The following is a 23,294-nucleotide window of genomic DNA, read 5'->3' on the forward strand; positions in this document are numbered from 1 at the left end:
AGAAGTAGTTCTCACCGGCAAGTTATTCAAACTATTTTTATTCCTCTCCTGTAAAACAAATTCATGCCGAAAACACATTGCTGATATTTTGCTCTCAAAATGAGCTACAATGTATTATTGAAGAAAGAAATTTTTGTAAGCAGATTGATGAGAATTGCATCAGCCAGGAAACAGCGAGATCTACTCTCTCCATGACCAGTATATATAAAGTTAAGCTACAAAAAACATGACCACGTTGACATTTTTTTTTTTATGCATTGCTTTTTGCTCTGACTTTTTATAATGTCTTTATGTCTCTCTCAAACTTCATTATACATGTATGTGATTTTAGTCCCTATATATGAGTTCTCCATCAGGTACATTGTACATTACATTTGTAGCTGTTGAACTAAAATTACGCAAAGAATTCACAATAAAATTCTACATGTGTATGTTTATTGTATGACCAAAAGCCATGAGACTCACTATAAGAACAGGTACATGTAAGTTTCAAGATAAGAAATTTAGACACACTTGACCTTAATGCGTTTAATGTATTTCACTGTTGAAGGCTATCATTATTTGAAAATCATATACATGTACATGTCATTAGACTGAATACAAATGTGCTTTTAACTTACATTTTTATGGTCTTTTCCTCAATGGAAAAAAGTGAGAAAAAAACAAATAGCTTGAAGCAGTTGCATGTGGAATACTTAATAACATGTGTATACATGAAAACCTTTCAACTAACACAATTTTCGTATTTTTAAGTATAAGTATAACAAAACATGGTCATGGAATTCATGGAATTATCACATACATGCACTTTCACACAGACTATACATTAGGATACACAATGTACATACATGTACACAATATGTGGTGTAAAGAGTTGCAGTGTCTGCAATACATTGTATAAATAGTTCTAAAACACTTCTGCATCTTTCACTTCTCTGCATGAAGAGCTAGCTTATTCCTGATAACATTTAAAAATGGAGACAGCATTTTGAGATTGAAAGAGATCAATTTAAGATTTAACTTACTTATTGTGGTTTAGGTTTAAAGTATAGGTTTGGCCAAAAGCCTTAAGTGTGCATGTTTATGCTACAGACTACATTTTTATATTTTCCTGTACAAGTTTCAGAAGCTATTGACTATTTCTATAGAACAATATTTTTCAGAATGTTATCTGTATTACCAACTGTCAGTATGAGCTAATCATGATGAAACATAAACTTACAAATGTAAGCTGGTAGCTCAATAAAAATATTCAAGCAGAAAGTGATTGAAAGTAAAAATCAATTCTCCCATAAAGAATTTTTTTACTTAATTATAACATGAAAACAATTAACTTTTCTCTGGGCTGACTTGATTAACTTCACTGCTCTTTTATCACATTTGTATCAGTATTTTATCCAATCATTGATTAATGCTAATAGTCTGTTGTAAGACGGAGGAAATTTCAACATTGTAAATTTTTTTGGAATCATTGACTATACTTTATTGGGTTCCTCATCTTTTGATTAGTTTTTGCTACCTTGCTTGAGCTCATTGTATTCATTGGGTTTCCATTAGTTGTATAATGTTTACTGTAAATACAGATATATATATATATTGTTCATGCACTGATCAAAAGTGATAGGAGGTCTAAATCTTAACTGATATATGTACATCTACTGTAATATATTTTACATTGAACCTCCGCCCCATGCAGGTCCGGATGTCAAAAGAATAGGCTTGCAGCAGCACTAAGCATGTCGTATAAGGTGACTAAATAGTGCTCAGAAACCTAGCCGGGGGCTAGGCGCTCTGCCCATAGAGCAACTGGGATGTGTGCCCCAGGTGGTGGAATGGGGTACCCCTGGTGTGTTACATGCTGCGGTTGTCAGGCTATAATATGAAAAAACCTGACCACAAACCATAGTGGTGCACCATGTTGGGAAAGATGCCACGTTCCTCACGTTAAAGAACCCTGATGTGGTATTCGAGAGGAGTAGGAACCTTTGCACTCTGCCACAGGAGGCCAAATTGCCCGACCCTACCCATCCCTCCCTTTTTCTTGTGGCAATCAAAATTTGTTGACCTTATTATCCTTGTGTTCCATCCCCTTTTTCATTTCATCATCATCATTTCATGTTCATTTTATCATCCTTTTCCTGTTCATCACCTGAATATAGTTGAAATATTGCTGCTCGGGCGTTAAACCAAAATAATCAATCAATCAATCATTGAACCTCCTCAGATGGGAGGTTTTTGTATGGTTTAGACCGGTACAGAATACAATCAGTGGGTGGAAGGGGCATCAGGTGATTTCTGACAGGATACCAGTATAATCAGGGTTCACTGAAGACAGCTTTCACTGTACATGTATCTAAGCACACAGTTACATATAGCATAATAAATCTACATACATGTAGTATGTTCAACATTCCAGTGTCATTCTGTGTTCTGACATACTTGGCAGACTTTAATCAGGTTATGGAATACAGCTATACATTTACTTGTCATTATACATGTACATGTATCAAGTATAACCCCTGACATTTGTACATACTTGTTACAAAAAAATATATTGTGTGGTATTTGTTAAAACTCATCTTTGTAGCTGTAAAAAAAATACATCATATAGGCAAAGAACTGTAATTTTGTGATGAAAGTACATCTAAATCATGGGCTCTTTTGGACCTTGTTTCACACTACCAAAGTTCTTGGGTTATGATGTTGTTTAGGTCACTTAATATACATTGTATATCCTAATAGGTAAAGATACAATGAATGCTTTGATACTGTTCTCCACACTTCTGAATGGTTTTACAATCTGCTTTGTATTGAATACCTGTATAATATCCATGTACCTGCACTTTCCATGTTATGTTCATGTTCTCTTAAGGAAATAATCTCACATTCATTACCAATTCAAAGTTATGTCCTTAGAAATGAAAATAAAAAGCTAGAATAATAATTGTCTTCACATCTCACAAATATTGCTGATTTTATTGTACATGTATTGTACAGTATGTAAATTAAATGGATTTTATAGTTACATGTACATTTGTAGGTGAATCCAAGAGGGGTCCAGGCAGCTTATGCTTGAAAATTACAACTGATCGTAGAAAATCACTGGAAATCATTGAAGGGGACTCTTTAATTGAATATAGCTGAAATGTTGCCGCTCGGATGTTAAACCCCAGCAATCAATCAATCAATCTTATATTGAAATTTCTTGATCCCCCATTATGGTACATTGTATATCTACCTCACACATCTATTATACACTTGGCTTATTGTTATTTTGTTGTGGGAGGCTTGAATTAAATACTGAAATGTAAATATACATCCAGGCATCCATGTGTAAGTTTTGCTGGCTTTGATATAAAATTTAAGGCGATTGTCCTTTAAATTCAAAATACATATGTACTTAGCAGCAAGTGATCATATCTTGCCATCAACAATGCTTTTAAATGTTACTTGTATTGAATGAAAACTTTACATGCCCTGTTAAAGTGAACATGTGCAGAAAAGTTTCAATTACACATCTATTTGAAATTCTGTTATTAAAGTTTTGTTGAAAGTCATAATTTGGATGGAAAATGAATGGTCTTAATTTTTTTTTTTTTTTTTTAATAAATCAACAACCACAAATTCAAAACCAAATGAACATACCCTGTTAAAATTTCACTGTTCAAATTTGAAATCTTCAGGGCATTGGTGGGATTGATGAAATGTTAGAGGATTATGCCCCCCCCCCAAAAGTTATTTCTTTTATATTAATAAGTGGGGCATAGCCTGAGTTTAAGGATGAGGTTATGGGCAGGGTAAATAGAATATAAGGCTGAGAAAATTAAGACAGGAACAATTTTTAGGTAGAATGTAATCCAGGGACAAAGATCAAACATGGAAAACAGACATACACAGCAAAGAACATAAAGTAACTAAAATCATACATACAAAGTAACAAAAGCAAAGGAGCAACTCGGACTCCAGTAAAAACTGAGAGCATGGACCAGGTGCGCCGGTAGGGTAAGCATCCTCTGCTTTTCTAGAAACACCCGTCGAGTTGCTCATAAAAAGTCAAGTCCGGGATAGACAAACGAGGAAAGGAAAACTATGACTTGTTGAATAAATCAGTTTTCATGGTGCTGATGGATACACCATAACGATCCACGAGTTCATGATGACGACCATAAAACTTCTGTAGTGATGACTTCAATCTTGTAGCAACATAGCCCTGTTCCAGAAGCCTATTTGTTAGAGTTCTAGCGCGATACAAAAATATGCATAGTTTCGGCAAGATCTGGCATAATGTATGAGTTGTGATATGAACACTCCATACGCAGGAGCTGAAGGGATGTTGCCACAGATGAAAGGAAAGTTGACAATTCTGAATGAAAAGTCATCACGTCTGTCGTAAAGTTTGGTCAATAGTTTTCCTTTACCATCGATTTCTAAGTGTAGGTCAAGATATGAGGCTGACTTCACAGTGTCTGTAGTATCCTATCTCAAGTTCTTTTCGGTAGATGCGATGTATCAAATCCCCAAAATTAGGAGTGTTCAAAGATAATATGTCATCTATATAATGGAAACTGAGATTGAAGGATCTAGCCAAACGATATTCTTTCTTTCTGATAAAACCTGACAAAACTCATAGTTTATCTATAAATGAAGTGGCTAACTATAACCGTCATGATTGTTTTGAACTGCAATAGAAAAATTGTAAGATTGACGTCATATCTCTTGCAACAATTTAAATTTATTGAAAATAGCTTTGTTGAAGTTTTTTTATGGATTGAAGTACAGTTTAAAGGAAGGAAACTACAATGAGTTTCATAATTCTGTTGTTTTTTTTGTTTTGTTTTTTTATAGAAGTTGAATTCAGTTTAGATAGAAACTTTATAGCTTAACTGCTATTTTGTTAGATTTCATCTGAACTCTCCTAATTTCCTTTCTCATTGCCAAGTCCAATAGAATGAGAAAGCACATGTATAAAAGTTTCTTGCTTGGGCTTTAAATTCATGTGCTGCCCCAACTTTTTTTTATAACAAATTTGAAAAACAAAACATTTGACAAATCTTGGATTTCAGTGGCAAGGGTTCATGACTGAGCTATTTGTAGGACAAGGGTAAGAGTTAAGCCAAGTTTGATTTACATAACATTTTTAGAGATGGGCACTTGAAATTAGAATTTCTTTAAAAAAAAAAGAAAAAACACTTAAAAGTTGCTGGTTTCTTACAGTTTTTTTTTTAATTTGTAAGTACTTTCACTTGATTAATAGAGAAGAATTTATCCTTTGTCTAAATCAATAAAAAAAAACAAATATGATGGAGACATTTAACTGAAAATTAAAATGATTCAGTAAATTAAAAAAAAATGATTATAATATTTGTTTATATTGACAGAGGAAATAAGGGGACTTGTCAGGTCATATATACAGTCACACTCAAAGCTTAAATTTTCATGGACAAACATAGAAAAATTGTCTCTTTTAAAAAAGATTTCCTCAGTACTTCTGTCAATACATGTAGTGGGAAACTATTGAAATAACACTGTATAATCTTTTGACTGAATCAATGGACGATTGATTGTTTGGTTCTAAATATTACCATGATTGACGTCATAAATTACACCATTGGGTCAATTAAATTGATTCTCTGTTCATTCATGAATTGTTCTAATGTTGAAATTGCATTATTGGAGAAAAGTTTGGTCCTGTCCGTTAAATACCTTTGGGTCAGTCTATGCAAAAACTGGTCAGACTCTCATCCCTCGACAGTTTTCCTTATAGAGTACTTTGGTCTGGAAATGACTTTTGTACCGGTATAGTTAGACTAGTTGTAGCTGTACAGAAGCTGTTATTATAGTTAATAGGTCTTCATTTACTGGGTAATAAAACCTCATTCAGCCCAATAAGAATAATCATGACGAAACATAACAATACATGTATCATACCAAATATCCTGTTTCAGTTACATGTAATAGGTTTTCTGTAATGAAAGTCTGCTAGTGTGCCAGACTTCTACTTGTGGGAGCTAATTTCAACACCTTTTTTTGTCTTTTTGAAAAAATCTTTTGGCAAATTTCATAGATGGCTCCTTAAAACACAAGAAGCTTTTACTTATCAAAAGATGGAGGTCTAATTACTATCAATATCTGGGAAAGAAGAGCTTAATTGAATGCTGTAACGGCAATATTTTTCATTGTGCTGTCATGGTAACTGTTGACAAAAATATTTGAAAATCATTTCTCTTACAAGTAAAGTGACACCTGTATAAACCATACTTCATTTTTGACTGCTCATGTTTATTTTATTTAGACAGGTGTTCAGTTTACACAGGTTCAAAATAAACATAGATAATACATCAGATCAGACAACATGAAAATCATGTGATCTCTTCCTTCTCTACATTTATTTCAGAAATATGTCCAACTTCTCTTAAAGATAAAGTTATCGGTAATGGTCCCATTATTTCTAGATGGAAAACACAGTTGCTTTGAAGCCATGTTTGTTTTGGTTGTTTAATGTATTGATTCTACAGCCCAAAGCTGAGTAAATAACTCATCCTGTTTGTCTTCTATCATTACATGAAAAGGATGTAATGATGTTTATTGATACAGACTCTGCTGGCTTCTAATTGGTTATACCGCCTGTACAAGTGGGATAAGATTGTTCAGGAGCTCCGAAGAAATGGTATATATTATGTTTTGGTGGCCCAGAAAGTGTCATTAAGGCTTTTGTGCATGATAACATTTTCCACAATATATGCTACAAGGAACAGTAACTCTGAGTACATTAGTACCAGCAAAAAGGTTAAAAAAACTGGTGAAAACTTTTGGTGATATCAATTTGTCACATATCCTGATCCTTTTAACCTCAGTTTTTTGCAAGAATTTTATTTACATGATTTCCTATATATTATTTTACCGACAAACACATATTTAAGTATTCAATTAAAATTCTTTTTACCTCTAACCACAAGAATCCACAGTATTTTCTGTAATTTCAAAATGAAGGCTATTTTGGGAATGTTTACTTCTTAAGAGACTTCATTCATTATGACTAATTGCTGCAAATTTAAGACTGTTCAAAGTAGATTGAAAAGAAAAAAATCGCAAAAATGATTGTTGTAATGCTGTGTAAGTACTATTGTTCGTGGGGTACCAATTTTCATGATTTTATTGGGTAAGCCAAACTACTAAATTTGGTTCCCAACAAAAAGGAGAATCCCATTGATTTATATACTGAAAACCTCAAAACCAAGCATTTAAGAATCCACAAACTTGTGCCATGAAAATTTTTTTCCATGAATAAAAGTACTTTCACAGTAGCAGCTAGGTTGCTAAGTTGACTCTCAGACCCATGGTACACAGTGAGTCCTTGAAACGTTTACATTTCCCATTTAGTGTTAGTGCATCAATTATCTTGTGTTTGTCAAGCACTTTGTGTATGTTTAAAAGCATGAAAAATGCACAACAGAAGCGTTCATCTTGTGAGCGTTTTGCATGTGTTAAGTTTTGTGCATGTGGGAAACCTTAACATATCAAAGAGTATAGATCTGATAGTGTTGTCTCCTCATTATAGTATGCCTACTGATGAGTTGTTTAAGGCAGCGGATTTCCACACATCCTCAAACTTCTGAGTTCTGAGAGAATTGTTCCTGTTGACTTTGCTATTTTATCCATTGTTTCTTTTCATGTACCATCAAATTATTTATTGTGTATATTAGCCCAAGTGGTCAATGGGTTATAACCTAACAGATTGGTTTAACCTAGCAATATTACAAATGTATGATTGACTCAGATTTATTGAAAAAGGTCATGTTTGCTATGTTGTTAATCATATTGATTTAATCTCTTAAAGTTAAGAAAATTTCTGATTATGTTGCCATTGTATTGTATTATAGAAAAGATGTAATGATTTATTGATATGATGGATTAAAAAGAGTCTATAAAGGGAATGCAGCAATCTGTTTAAATGGGACTCAATCTCAATTGCTGTATAAGAGAATAAAATGGAAATACAAGTTGGAAATATGTCAAATGAGACAATGACCTTAGCAAACAGTGTGAAGTGGGCCATCAATGAACAGTGATGATTTTTCTACAATTGACGTTTGCCTTTGAGGGGCTACTGGAATGACATATATACTAGTTCAGCCATTCATTTGATATTTAAAAACCTTTGGCTTTGTGAAAGTGTCATTCTCATTTGTATTGATTCAGTATCCCAGTTAAATCCTTTTTTTTCATTACTTGAAAGGAAGGTAGAAAAGCATTGATAATGAAACTGTGCAGAGGCAAAACAGCAAATTTCTAAACATATACACTGAAGAGCACAGTATATATAGCTTTCAACCTAGAGTATGATCCCTGGTAAATAGTCCTTACAATAAAGCAGTAGTCCAAAGTGAGGACTGATAAAAATGCTGGTTGGTCTGTTAAAATTCCATTATCTATGTAAACATTTTCTGAAATAGGTTAAAAAAGTTTACCATAAAGAATGTGGTGAATAGCTCTCTTGACAAAAAACAAATACAATGGTACCAAATTAACTACACATAACACTCATAAATGGTGGTTTCTTAAAGACTGTATGAAGGTTATTTATATTCTATCCATATCTATTTGTTTCTCAATGGCTTCTAAATTTTGTTTGTTTATTTTTTATTAAAGAAGGAAAAGAAACTTACACAAGCATTTTTTTTCTTGAAAAACTGATATTAAAACAAATGAGCAGTATCCTCCCATCAACCATTCAATGTTTTGTGGTGGGAAACAAGACTCTCTCAGATTGAAGGTATTCTTAGTTTGTTAACCTTGTAATGTTATTATACCTCCAAACAGAATATATGATATTGTCATAAGTCAACATTAAAGTCACCTTCAGGTATACAATATATCTGCATAGTCAGCTATTTAACTTGTTTCATAAGAGACACATATATGTATTGTATTATTTAAAAAAAAAAAAACCAAATTTCCTCCTTTTAGTATTTGGTGCACTTTAAATTTATGTAACTTTTGATCTCTTGGAGTTCCCATTGCATGGCTCTCAGTGATTTATGACTTCCACCATACATTGTATGTGAAGACCATAACAGCACAAGTATATTCTGGAAATATCAAACATTACCTTAATATAGGCATGGGTACAGTTTGTATATCTGGTTGCTGACTTCATGACACACCTTATAAAGACACTTGTACACCAGTTTCATATACATGTATAATGATCATAACCTACTTTGTATCTTCACATAGATGATATGAAATCTTATATGCGACTCTCCAAAAGTCTATTCTCTAAATGGACTCGTGGAGAGTCACATAGAAGAGATTGATAATAAAACAATCTTTGTATATTTTGTACCAGTATTCTTTAGTTTTTCTGATATTTTTATTTTCAGAACTAAGCTTCCAGTGCCTATGTTTGACAGGAATGACTTCAGTATATGGAGTATATTGAAACAATGCATAGGGAAGGTTTGTATTATTTCCAATAATGATAGGAATCTTGTGTTCTAGGGATCTTGATAGTTATGAACAGGAGACCCCAATTTAAACAAAATTTACATGTACAAAATGTTCATGTATATTTAACTTTGAATTACTATGGCACTTGTTGATATATTTTACAGGGTTGCATGAAGAACATGTAGTGCTATATGTATGTGCATCTACTATTCAAATACACAGAATCTAAATTCACAAAGGAAATTTACTCTCTTTTGTGCGTATTACATTTTCTGTCACCTATTTTTGCCGCTCATTTGAGAGCTAATAGTCCATTTAAGTAATGGCTGAATTACGATTTTATTTGAAATGGAGTTCATCAGCAGAAATATACCAAAGCATACTAGAAGGAACAATAAACTTGGCCAAAACATGAAACCATAGAACAACATTAAGAACAACAACTACATACAAGGCACCACACAAATAAAAGTTTGCAATATGAAAATGACCTTTCTTAAAATTATTCTCATTGATGGCTGACATTTTGTAAGATTATGTATTATCTTTGTTATTCATCTCTGTAAGGGACATTTCATATAGTTGGTCTGTATTTAAACATTGTAGAGTATGGCTATTATAATCAGTTAAACAATAGCCCTGTTCTTTGACTTACTGAATATCTACTGTCTTGTAATATTTATTACACTACTGAAACAAAGGCTATGCCCACGAAGCTGTTTTTAATCATGTAATGGTATTTATTAGAGTAAATAATTGATAACAGTACTGTATGAGGTTATTGATCTCTGAATGTGGTTAAAAAACAGTTTGCTCTACTTCCAGATTCACTGGCCTAATCTTGTGGCAAAGCAAATTAATAGTATATGATCTGCTATGCTTCAGTCAATGAACTATTCTTCTTTATTTGTATTGTTAAGAGAGGGAGAGTCATTGCTTTCTGCCACAAATGCCAGATTTATCAAACCCTCTCCTGCAATGCATGAAATATCTGCCATTGGATGTTGAACTAAAACTATATCAATGTAATATCCTATTGTATAAAAGGTCTGTTAATATTGAATACATGTGTAATAGAGTCAATAATTGCCCCCACTCTGCAGGGTTGAGCATTAGCAGCATGGGACATATGTGTTGCTTCAACCTTTCTAATTTACTTTATTCTCAAGATGACAAAATCACTTATAATATAACATTGTAAATATCTGTGGTATTTATAGGGTCCTAAAACATATATCAAATTGTAATGTGAAAATGAATCATCTTAAACTTGTACAATTCTCTAAGTGGGAGAAGATGTATGCAAAATTGAAAGATTTATGTAAAGTTATTGAAGATCAACATGATATCTTTATGAATTGATAACAAAACATGTCACCACCATTCTGCATTGTTTAGTAACCACACCCCTTAACAGAGATTTTTAAGGGGGAAGGGAAATGTACATCCGCTTTATTTATGAAAGTCATTTACTTATTTCCCCAGTGTTATCTTATTTTTCTTAAATTTCCTCAAGAATAAAAAGAAAAATGTCCCAGCTCCCCCTTAGCCTTGACAGCTTGAGCCCTGAGCCCTTTGGAATGTCCTATAATACAGTACCCTATACAATTTAGCTTATTTCTTACTACATCAAGATTTTCAATGTTTACATGTATAACAATATATACTGTATGTTTCTGGTATAATTTTACTGTATGTTAAGTTCATTTATATAAGGGAATTTGATTTTTTTTAAAGTTAATTTTCACTTTATGAAGAGTATTGTCAAGAGTTACCTGCATTGGATTCACTATTTACCTTCACAGTATAGGGAGGAGATCTTTAAAGTGTACATATGCAACTACTCTCCTTAGACCCACAATGATGTATGAGGCCTTCTGATTTAAATCCAGCATCAGTGGCCCTATGACCATATTTGCCATTTTCAACAGAATGAATTTTAGTTCATCCACTTCCGGGATATACTGGTACATTGTATTTTATAGTTCTAGTTTCAGCTTTTTCAGACTTTTTCCCCATCTCAAGTTGAAGATAAATCAAGTGAATCAACAAAGATTCACAACATGTGTTCAAAATTACATGTTCATATATATATTTTGTACATGTTTTATTAATTGTCAATAAATATGTTTGTCTGGCAATCATTGTACTGGATTTGTCCTGTAAAGGTGGATAATGGATTTCACTTGGTGAATATTGATGACTGGTATATTATAGTTATACAATCTCAATAACTTGACATCTGGTGCATCTACAATGTAAATTTGTACATTGATTGACTGAATGATTTGGGTTATGAAAAAGAAGGCCGAAGAAGCTAAAACTAAAACATCTGAAACACAGTTTGTCCATCTGAAGTGGCTGAAATTATTAAGGTAGTAAATTGGTTGAGATCCATGAGAGTACTTGTCTTAGCCACCATTGTGGATAATAGCAAAGTCAATACTACTGTAGTGTACAGAAGGGCTTAAATAGGCTAACTGGGGAATGGTTTAATACTCAGAAAAGAGAATTGGGAGGGAGGGCTTTCCTCCCTTTGAATCCTTTTATGTTATCTCATGGCTGAATCAGTTAAAAAACAATCTACACCACCTACATGAGTTAAAGTTTATAGGAAAGGATGACCTATACTCCTTACTCCAAGAACATTGTTACCATTGACAATATTGATATTTCCTGGTTTGGTAACAATAAGGTCTTAATGACCTCAGATGATATTATTATAAGGAAACTTTTCCTGAACTGGTCTAATTAATGCCCTTGTGTTTAGTATATTTGATGCCATCGATATTATTAATCATTCAGAACATTGCTGAGTGTTAATAAAAAATGCTTGTATGTACAATATGATTGATCTTTTTTTTAATAAATTTACTGGAGTCACATTAGGCCGTCCTTAAAAAAAATTGTTCAGCAGTTCATTGACCTTGTTTAGAGTAAGTCTTTTTAAGAAACAGGCAAAATAGGGGAAACTGAAAAACCCATATAATTTTACATGGACTTTATTAACACTTAAAACATACTCAAAAATGTGTGATGGATGAACATACATGTACCATCATGGTGATCTTTATATAGACCTTGGACTGGATAAGCAGTGTTGTAATTAATGTTTTACCAGTATATCTTCAATTTTCAATAAGTAGAGCTAAGAAAGAAGACTTTTATCAGTACATAAGTGTTCAAATATATTGTAGAGAGATGGTCTATTTATAAATAATTATACTTTGAAGAATACCTTCATGTGATAAACAGTGCCATCTGTCTTAGTGAAAATGTGGAACTTTACATCAACAATACAGTTACTGATAATGATGACATAGCATCACTAACTCTATTACAGGTACATGTACCTAAAATAACTTTGGCTATGATAATTATTTTGGAGGGTTTAAGGTATTGGGATAAATATGTCAACAAAAACAACCTATAACTTGCAAGACAGTTCAGTTTCTTACTAAACAGCCCCCCCCCCCATTTCTTTTTGTTTTTTCCTTTTTTGCAAAAAAATGAACTTGAAGTATTAATTAAGAATACTTCTGTCTGTCTGTCTGCCACAGCACCATTGTGAAAACTTTTGATTCGACTTCCCTTAATTTAAATTAACAAAACTTGGATCATAATTAACTTTATGGGGATATCAGGATTCCAATCGATCATTAAGATTGAAGGTCAGTCGACAAGGTCACCAAGACAAATTAGGAATTTGCAAACTTTGTAATATCCAATGTGTCTTGACTTACGGCAGACTTTCACACCATTGACTTACGGCGGACTTTCACACCATTGACTTACGGCGGACTTTCACACCATTGACTTACGGTGGACTTTCACACCATTGACTTACGGCAGACTTTCACACCATTTATGGTTATATTCTTATATTTGCAACTGGTGCTGATCTTGAGATGTTTGATAGGGGACCCAGAATAAATGGGGGGTTTTAGGCTGTTTTTAGTCATTTCATCCAAATTTTGCAAACAGGCATTCCAACTCCTTGACCCACTTTCGATCCAATAAGGTCTTAAGTTACAACTTACTCTTTTTAAAAACAGTATTCAGTAGATTAAGTTGTATGGGTTGTACTTTTCTAGGATATCTTTTGATAAAATGAGTTTGTGAGGTAATTACATGTACTTTTAGCATGCTTGGCTTGGAGTATTATGGGAGAAAAATGATCTAACTTCTTTAAGTTAACAATTTCATCATTAGTAAAGCTTCATTACTAATTTGTTTTTGGATGGGTCATAAATCTGTCTATTCACTCCAATTAAGTTCAGTTATTTTAGAAAATCAATGAAAGAAGAGATTTACTTACCAGTTGGTTTAGACAGGTCGTTTGGTCTGGTTGGTTAACTTAATACCTATTGACTATTAGAATGAGCATAGTATTGTGAAGGCATACTCTAATATCTGGCCTGGTATCACTGGTCTGGCATAGTCAGGGTTTATATTGCCAGGCCAAACCAGTAACAGTGTACCAGGTTAAATTACCTTAGAATCAATAACCTTGGATGTTGTTTGTTTTCTTTCTAATTCAGTAGATGTTGATAACTATTTTAAAAAAGATTGTAATGTGGTTTGATGGTGGTGAATTTGGCTAAATTAAACAGTTTTTACATGAAAATGTTTTATACAGTGCAAACACAGTGGTAAAAATTATTAAAAAGATTCATCTTTAAACAGCCATTTGTTATGTATTATATAGGAATCACCCTATTTGTTGTCCCACCATTTGTCTGTCAACATTTCTTTTAGGTTCAACTCTTCCTAAACCACTCAACAAATTTCGATGAAATTTTGTAGGAAGGTTGGGTTTCATGTAGATGTGCTTGAAGGAGTATAGTATTGGAGTCCTCTGACTTCAAGGTTTTACAAGTTAAAGCCTTGTAAGTGCATCTTCTTTTCAACCATTCCTTGCAATTTAGTGAAGTTTTAAATTAAGGTTGGGCATCTTTTGTAAATGTGCATGAAGGAATATTGTTCCTGTCAAAGGACTCCAATGGGAAATAATTAAACTTGCAGGTTATATATTTGACTTCATTTAAACAGGTCTATTCTTTTCATGAGCTTGCTCTCAGTATTTCAAGTTTTAACCTTTTAAGTATGATTGGAATCAGTATTTAATCTTGAGGCTACATTCCTGACTTCTAGTCTAAAATATTTTCAAAATCTTCTTCATGATAACTATTCTCTAAAGAGATGTTCAGTGCAATGAAAGTTATCACTGTTCCTTTTTATTATTATTGATTTAATGCTTGTAACTGTTCCTTGGGTTCTACAGACACTGCCTGAAGAGTGATCCATTTGTCAGGATGTAGAATTAGTGGAGAGTAAGATTGACAACCATCCATTACATTGATGTATCTTTTTAATCATGTACAAAAACTGAATTGAGTTTTCCCAGTTGATAGTAAATTGCTCCATTCAGAGAACTAGTGATCTACATGATCAATTCTTTATCCTTTTTGGAATAAATAAAATATGATTGATGTATGGAAATTGAAGAGAAATGAATTGAGGTCGGTTCAGTAAATAGCATTTGTGTTATAACTATCATGGAACATAATACAGAAGAAAACACTAATGAAACAAAAACACAATTGAAATTGAGACGTTTAGCTACCCTTTTGTTGATTGGTTCAACATACTTAAGAATGCATGAAGGAGTTTTTGTTGTAAAGTTATGGTAGTCAAAGCAAAAGGAATTTTTTTTTTTTTCATTTTTCAATATTTTCCTTTTTTTTTATGTTTTAGAATAAAGTCTTATAACCAAAATTGAAGGGTTGTAGTGTCTGTGTGTCTGTGTGTATATGCTTTGCCTGAAATGAGTATTTCTGAAATATTTTGTTTCTTTTCCAGGAACTTCAAACTAGATATGTAAATCAGACCTGCTTTACTTTCAGGAACTGTCGAAAATTACAATGCCTGTTGTATTCAATGAGCCCTTGAGCTTCCTTCAGAGAATATCAGAGTATTTAGAATATGCCAAATTATTAGAACAGGCCAGTCTTAGTGATGACCCTGTTGATCGACTTTCTGTAAGTTCTGTATTTTATAGTACTTATATACTATAGTTTGGTATACCAATGAAATGGAACATCAATACTACCGGTAATTCCTTAATTTATGTACTGTGAAAGTACTATTGTTTGTGGGGTACCAATTTTTGTGGTTTTGTGGGTATACCAAATCATGAAATTTTGTTACCAATGAAAAGGAGATTTCTATTGTTATGTAACTGAAAACCTCAAAACCACAATTCAAGAATCCATGAACTTGTGTTTCTTCCCTTATTCACAAAAATTTGGTATTTATGAAGAAAAGTACTTTAGTATTGAAAAAACTCATGAGCAACTAACATTTCAGGACTTTTAAAGCTTTGATAGAAGAACTATGAAACCAAAGCACTGATTGTGGAGACCAAAATACATGTAACCTTTTAAATAACATATGTAGAATACTGAAAGAAATGTGCAACTCAGACTTCACTTATATAGATATGTAAATATAAAAAAAAATTATAATACATATCATTTTTTATTCCTATTGTGACCAAATACTCCTTTAGAAAACTAGCTGTGGGTATATGTTTGCTTACATTAAAAAATGCTGGAAATTTTCTTTCTTCTGTCAGTACATTTAGCCTTAATAGATCAGTCAAAATACTTCTAATTAGGCTTATTAAAGTATATCTAGTTCCATTTAAAGTACATCTTAACAATATTTAATATTTGTTATATAATTTTGTTATAGTATGTGTCAGCATTTGCAGTTTCTGCTATATCTTCTAATTGGGAGAGGATCGGCAAGCCTTTTAATCCTTTATTGGGTGAAACATATGAATTTAACAGGTAATATTCTGCTTAGTAATCCAATATCACAATTGAATGCACACAATAGCATATTTTTGAATTATTCATTCATGAATTATTGAAATTTAATTAACTTTCTTGATATTAAAAACTACCTTGATGGTCTGTGGGTAGCATGCTGGTCACTGCCAAGCATTGGATATTGAAGGGTATAGAGTGAAGTATCTTCCACAGGACATTAACCAGTAACAATCAATCAGTTGATGTTAAATAAGCAAAAAGCAATTATTTTAGATCCATAAGTTTGAAATAAGTTAGAAATTTTGTAATATTGTTATAGTCATTGATAGCTACCTCCCTGTTGCTTTATTTTTTTTTAGAATCAAGGTCTCACGAACCTCTTCCGGGTAAAATGGCCACCCCCTATGTAGTGCCAAAAACACACTGAACCTATATCTATGTATAGTAAATGCATTATTTGTGTGTATCCAATCAAAAGTTGTCAAAATAAAGCTGAGAATGTGTACTTTAAAATCACATTTGTAATTTACTTCAAAAGTGTATGAATATTGTTTACATGTGTATGTAATTTGCCTCCATGCTGTCAGCAGAAAAGGTGAAAATGTGGATTTTGAATATTATTTATTCAGGTAAATTTTGTGAAGAATTTCTACAATCATCGTACCATTAGCATAATGATTTTGAAAGCCTTATTTTCCAAGCTTTTCAATGGTATGCAACATTAAAATGTCATTTGTCCTGGGAATTCACAGTGTAACTTTGAAAGTTACTTTTTTAACATGTAAAGTAATTTGAAACGTTGGAAGTGGTTAGTGAGACCTAAGCTTGGTACACTTATCTCCCTTTTGATTTCAAATCAGACTTAGATTTGAGCATGATATGATTCTCTCCCTTTGTATTTCAGACCAGACTTAGGATTTAAGTTAATCAGTGAGCAGGTCAGCCATCATCCTCCTGTCAGTGCTTTCCATGCCGAATCACCTCATTTTAAAATCCATGGTTCTATATATCCAAAGTTAAAATTCTGGGGAAAATCAGTAGAGGTAAATCCCAAAGGAGTTATAACACTGGAACTACTGCGGTAAGTTGTAAACCTTTACTTTTGTTAGGATTCTCATGTACCAAAATATTTTTAGATTCAAATATTTTCCAGATAAAATGTTATTGTTTCATTTTCTCCTTTGTTTAATTGTTCTCAGATTGAAAGGTGTGAATCCACTGTTACAGTCAGTCAACAAATTTGTATATACTGGTCTTTTTAAACAATGCATTATGTGATACTGCTGTCTGTTTGTCCTCATAATACATTATTATAATTATGAATATACATTTTATATCATGATTCAAAAATTCTTTTAGGGATTTTTATTATTATTTTGCACAATGGTATTTGTAAGTAAAGAGGAGCTTCCTTTCATTTTCTAGATTCTCTAGCTTTTTTTCAGAGTTATGGGACTTTAAACACAAACAGGGAAGAAAAAGCATAGCTTTTATCAGCTATTTTGATTATTTTAACACATTATGTAAATATAGAAATAATTACATGTAAAATGCTGATCTGGAAACTTGTAGGAAAACCATGACAAGGGAGACAATTCAGCCCATTTATTATGTAGATAGACACACATAATTACCTGTAAAGATAAACAATATGAATACCTACATATGTACACTATTTATTAGAACAATTTAGGATTTGTGGCTTAGTTTATTTAGCTATATTTTCTGTTTTATTACAGGCATGGTGAAGTATATACCTGGTCTAATATCAACTGTTGTGTACATAATGTTATTGTTGGTACAATATGGATAGAACATGTAAGTTTTGTTATTGTTGGTACAATATGGATAGAACATGAACAATCTGGATAGAACGGATCGATGACCCGATCTGATCACAGTTTTGTTATGTAAAAGGACGTAAGATCTGTTTGAAATGAAAGAAATGTAAAATAAAAGTATGAATTGATCTTTAAATCTATTTCATTATTAATATGTGTAAAATTGACAAAGAAACCAATAAAAACCGTAAAATACAGTGACTGCTCTGTGGTCATGTAATGCGATCACTGGTATAATGGATCGGTTTGACGGATCGATGACTGACCGGAAACTGATCGGTGATCAATGACCAATCGCAATATTTGTTGCATGGATTGGTTCAGGTACTGTATAGTGGATTTGTTTGTGAGGATGTAATGTTTTATGAAGTTCACTTTTTTGGTCCTATCACAAAGTTGTTAGGGCATATAGTTTTATCTTTGTCCATTTTCAGTCTCTCTGTCATTTTACAACAAACTGTTTTCAGACTTTTTTTATCGGACGATTTGAAATGGAAATTAATTTTGGTACTTTTATGAATACGTTTTTGTAACATATTGAGTTTGCTTTTCATGCTGATTTTACTCAGAATACAACCCTTAAACCTTCATTGTTACTCTTACAATAACACAGTCACTTTTCAGAAATTTTTCCAGATGCTTTTAGAAAATGATTGAATTGTTGGTATGTGAGTTACTCTTCAAGAGCTACAGATCAAATCCTCAAATTAAGCATGTCTTGGCTGAATTTTGGGGAAATTATGTCCCTTGGACTTTGTAAACATCTTCATACATTGTCATAATAACCAAATATTAAAGAAAAGCCATTTAAATGGGAAAATGAATGAATTTATTTTTAGAAGTAATTGCAGTCCATCTGTTACAATTTTGGTTATATTCAGTAATAATAGAGTCTGTTTTTATAATTTTTTTTTTATAATTATGATGCTGTAATCTGTACTTGCTATGGAATGTATCTGTGATATATTTTCATATATCTTTACTGGTGTTTAATGAGGCACATAGACTGTGACTAAATGCATAGAAGATAGTTTATATTGGACAGTAGATGAATATAGATTCTTGTTCAGATGGGAGTGGTTCAGATTTTTTCTCCACTCATCTGGAACTATTGTTCATGGGGTACAATTTTTTATGATTGATATGATACAGTAGAATCATGAAACTGAAATCACAATGGTATTCAAGAATTTACAAATCTACAAATGAAAAACTGATACCCATTAATAGGAGTACTTTTACAGTACATGTATTAAAATTATTTTTTTACCATGTGGACGCTTTAGCAAGAATTTTAATATCATTATTGAGAATAAATAATTACTTTAAACAAATGAAAGTTTCTTCAGTAGGAACGGCAGAAAACTAAAAAAAGGTTGAGGTAGTAGGAGTGTACCTGCTCGCACTAATTTAATCAACACCTTGTTATGTGCCTATTTAATTATGCCTCACTTCATTGAGTATCAAGTTTTGTGGTACTCAGTCTGATGGACACTGGTGATCGTTTCATTGTTTCTGTCTCCCACTGGAACACTACACAAGGACTTATAAAGGCATCCACATGTCTTTTTACACCTTATATGACCTGTCACACCAACATTTCTCAATGAATTTTGACAAAAGTTACATCAATAGTTCTACCATGAATATTTCATACTTATATTTGCTGCATATCAAGTTTTGTGTCTCTGAGTCTGAAAGGTGCTGACATGTTTTATACTTTTCCTTGTTTGTATTTTCAGTATGGAGTAATGGAGGTAATTAACCATACAACTAAACATAAAGCTGTTTTAAACTTTAAACAAGGAGGCTGGTTCGGTAAAGATCTACATCGGATTGAAGGATTTATTTATGATAGCAAGTAAGTCTGTAGAAGTTCATTTCAATAGACCCTTTCTTAATAACTTACAAGGATTACTTTGGGTGGGAATTTCGTGAACAAATTATTTTACCCTTAAAAATTAAGATGTCTCCATATTTGATTGCTAGCTAACATCAAACACAGGGAAAGAGTTCATTTCCACTTATTTCCAAAAATTAATGTTCAACAGTTATTACGAAAGGGTCATTGATTAGTTGACAATTTAAGTAATTTGAATGGGTATTTATTAAAAGAAGTTAAGATAAGACGCTGTGTTCATTACAAGTTTTCAGAAATAAAATGTACATGTATGACTAACACAAGGAGGGAAAAAACATTGCACTGGTTTGATATGAAGGTGATATACAGATGAGACTTAGAACTGGTGGTAATACAGTCGTTGAACCAATCCATGCAATGATTTGACGGATCGATGACCGTTGATTGATTGATTGCTGACAGATCGACAAAGTGATGACCGGTGACCGATCTGATCGCAGTTTGTTATGTAAAATGACGTACGATCTGTTTGGAATAAAAGAAGTGTACTTAAAGTGTAACTTGATGTTTATAAATCTATTACATTATGTAAATATGTGTAAAATTGAAAAAGGAAACAACAAAAAACATAAAATACAGTGACCACTCTGTGGGCACGTGATGCGATCATCTGTATAATGGACAGTTTGACGGATCGATGACTGACTGGAAACTGATCAGTGATCAATGACCGATCACAATTTTTGTTGCACAGATTGGTTCAGGTACTATAGCAATGCTTAGTCATGTTGTCTGGTGTCAAACCAAAACAACCATACAATTCAAATTGTGTCAGTATAAAAAAAAATAATTTAGGAAAAATTTCTCTTTTATCTTTACGTTCTTGCATCTTTATCATATTTAATTAAAGACATATGAAGTACATCTTGTATTAAAGATATATAAGTTTAATGTATTATCAGGTCAAGTCCACTTAGCTTCTCTTATTTAGAATTTCAATTTTTGAATTGAAGTTTTCAGTACCTTTGTATATGTAGGAAATACTGTATACACATCAAATTTATTGATTAAAATAGTAATATGTATTCAATTTGAAATTATCCTTGATTTAATATAGTAAGTAAAAAAATAATTATAAAACTTACCAGTAGTAAGGTGGTTAGTCATGTGATCATGAGTAAGACCAAGAGGTTTGTTCAGTATAACTTATTTTAACCTTTAGCCATGCCAGCATCACTTAACCCCTTAATAAAGGTCAGTTTTACCAAGTTATTTTTTTTTTGGTCATTTTCTAAATTTCAAAATAATTAAAAATTCAAATCATGGATTTTTCCCAGTTTTGGAATAGAAAAGATTCACTGCATTAGAATTATTCTAGATGTGTACTATTTTTCTTATTAAAAAAAGATACTTGATTTACTGTATAAGGTGACTGTTATTTTATTTGCAGAAAGAATAAGGTAAAAACTTTATATGGCAGTTGGGTGCTAGATATGTATTCAGTCGACGTCCCGACATATGAACAACACATGAGTGAGATGGCCAATCACCAACCTTGTCAACATAGAGATAATAAAGTGAGTCAAAGAAAGTTTATAAGGAAATCTTGACCCGCCCTTTTTCTCAACATGTCAGTCTGTCTCATATTTTATCTGTCAGGACTGACATACCAACTGTTTTCAGAAAGTGTGCTAAAACATTCCAGACCGCTGAGTAAATAAGATTGGAAAGCAGCATCATATTGAATCCTTATTGGGCTATACAGAAAGAATAATCAAAGGAACCAATGTTATAGTGGTAATCAAAAGAATGTAATCCAGGGACAAAGACCAGACATGAAAAACAGACATACACAACAAAGAACATAAAGTAACTAAAATCATACATACAAAATAACAAAAGCATGAATGAGCATCTCTGACTCAACTAAAAACTGGGAGCATAGACCAGGTGCACTGGTAGGGTAAGGGTCCTCTGCTTTTCTAGAAACACCCACCGAGTTGCTCATAAAAAGTCAAATCCTGGGTAGACGGAAGGGGAAAGGAAAACTATGACACATTGATCAAATCGGTTTTCAGACGGATACACCGTAAAATCCACGAGTTCATGATGACGACCATAAAACTTTTGTATTGATGACTTCTTGTAGCAACATACTAAACCCTGTTCCAGAAGCATATTTTAAAAATTTGAGCGTGATACAAAAAGTCTGTGTAGTTTCAGCAAGCTCTGGCATAACGTATGAGTTGTGATACGAACAATCCATGCACAGGTGCTGAAGGGATGTTGCGAGTTGTGATATGAACAATCCATACACAGGTGCTGAAGCGATGTTGCCACAGATGAAAGGAAAGTTGACAATTCTGAATGAAATCTAGAAAACTCCCATTTTAAGTTTTAGCCCATAGCAAAGCAAAGAAAAAGCCGGTTTTAAAAAAATGTCTGTAATCATTTTTATACTCCCACTCAACAAGTGGGCGATCTATGTATACTGTAATCACCTCTCCATCCACTGTAATCACCTCTCCATCCAGCATTTCATTCATTTGAGTTCTGCAATTACAGACCTGTTTACCCCTATGGTTTTAGTGTAGTTGCTATGGTTGTTGACAGCAAATTACACTCTATGAATTATGAATATCTCCATAATACCTATATTAAAATGACACAAAGGTCAAGATTTGACGACTTATTTTCATAAAATACGACCAAAAGAAGCTTTGTCTTAAAAGTAGCATAAACAGGTCTGCAGTTATCTCAACCAAAAATGGTTGAATTGTTTTAACAACTTTGGTTTGAGGCTTGATATAGATGGTGCATGCTTTAAAAGCTGTTTTGTTTGGTGTATGAGTAGGGGTATGTGTAACATAATAACAGCTGTTACTTAATGTTAGATCAGTCATAACAGTTCTTTCTAATGAAAAGTGATAAGGCGTTATTGTATATCATACTCTTTAAACTTACTTACATGAATTTATTTTCAATTTCAGTTAAATGGTGCTAAAAATGAAAATGATGATGTCCAAACAAAACGTTCTATACTTCACACTTATGATTTACACATAAAAGGACAAAAAACAATATGGAAATGTAAACAACGACCCCCAGATTCAGACCAGGTTTGTACTTGTTATACTTGTTATACTTCCAACAATGTAACTAGGGTTCCATCCTTCCATTTGTCCACCATCAGTGACACCCCCCCCCCCCTTATTCGGACCGGGTAAATACTCGTTACTGGTATAATTACTTGTTGTACCCTTACTCCAGAATCTAGGCCTATTAGTTCTTGTTGGACCCTTGCCT

At 32.7% G+C, this 23,294-nt stretch overlaps 1 protein-coding gene across 1 annotated transcript in view; it reads left to right on the plus strand.

Annotated features, from left to right (window-relative positions):
• The window catches only part of LOC148598639 (oxysterol-binding protein-related protein 1-like), a 75,064-nt gene that overhangs the window by 46,423 nt on the left and 5,347 nt on the right, over positions 1-23,294 (plus strand). Inside the window, exons 17-24 of the mRNA XM_088562135.1 lie at positions 9,384-9,459; positions 15,357-15,491; positions 16,207-16,304; positions 17,191-17,367; positions 18,026-18,104; positions 19,870-19,988; positions 21,439-21,565; positions 22,979-23,107. Of these exons, the coding sequence (XP_088418261.1) occupies positions 9,384-9,459; positions 15,357-15,491; positions 16,207-16,304; positions 17,191-17,367; positions 18,026-18,104; positions 19,870-19,988; positions 21,439-21,565; positions 22,979-23,107 (940 nt within the window). The remainder of the gene's footprint in view (positions 1-9,383; positions 9,460-15,356; positions 15,492-16,206; positions 16,305-17,190; positions 17,368-18,025; positions 18,105-19,869; positions 19,989-21,438; positions 21,566-22,978; positions 23,108-23,294) is intronic.

This window comes from Perna viridis, chromosome 14 (genome assembly GCF_037379345.1).
Source record: "Perna viridis isolate PV_CMFRI_1.1 ecotype Kerala chromosome 14, ASM3737934v1, whole genome shotgun sequence".
In the NCBI taxonomy this organism is placed as follows: Eukaryota; Metazoa; Mollusca; class Bivalvia; order Mytilida; family Mytilidae; genus Perna; species Perna viridis.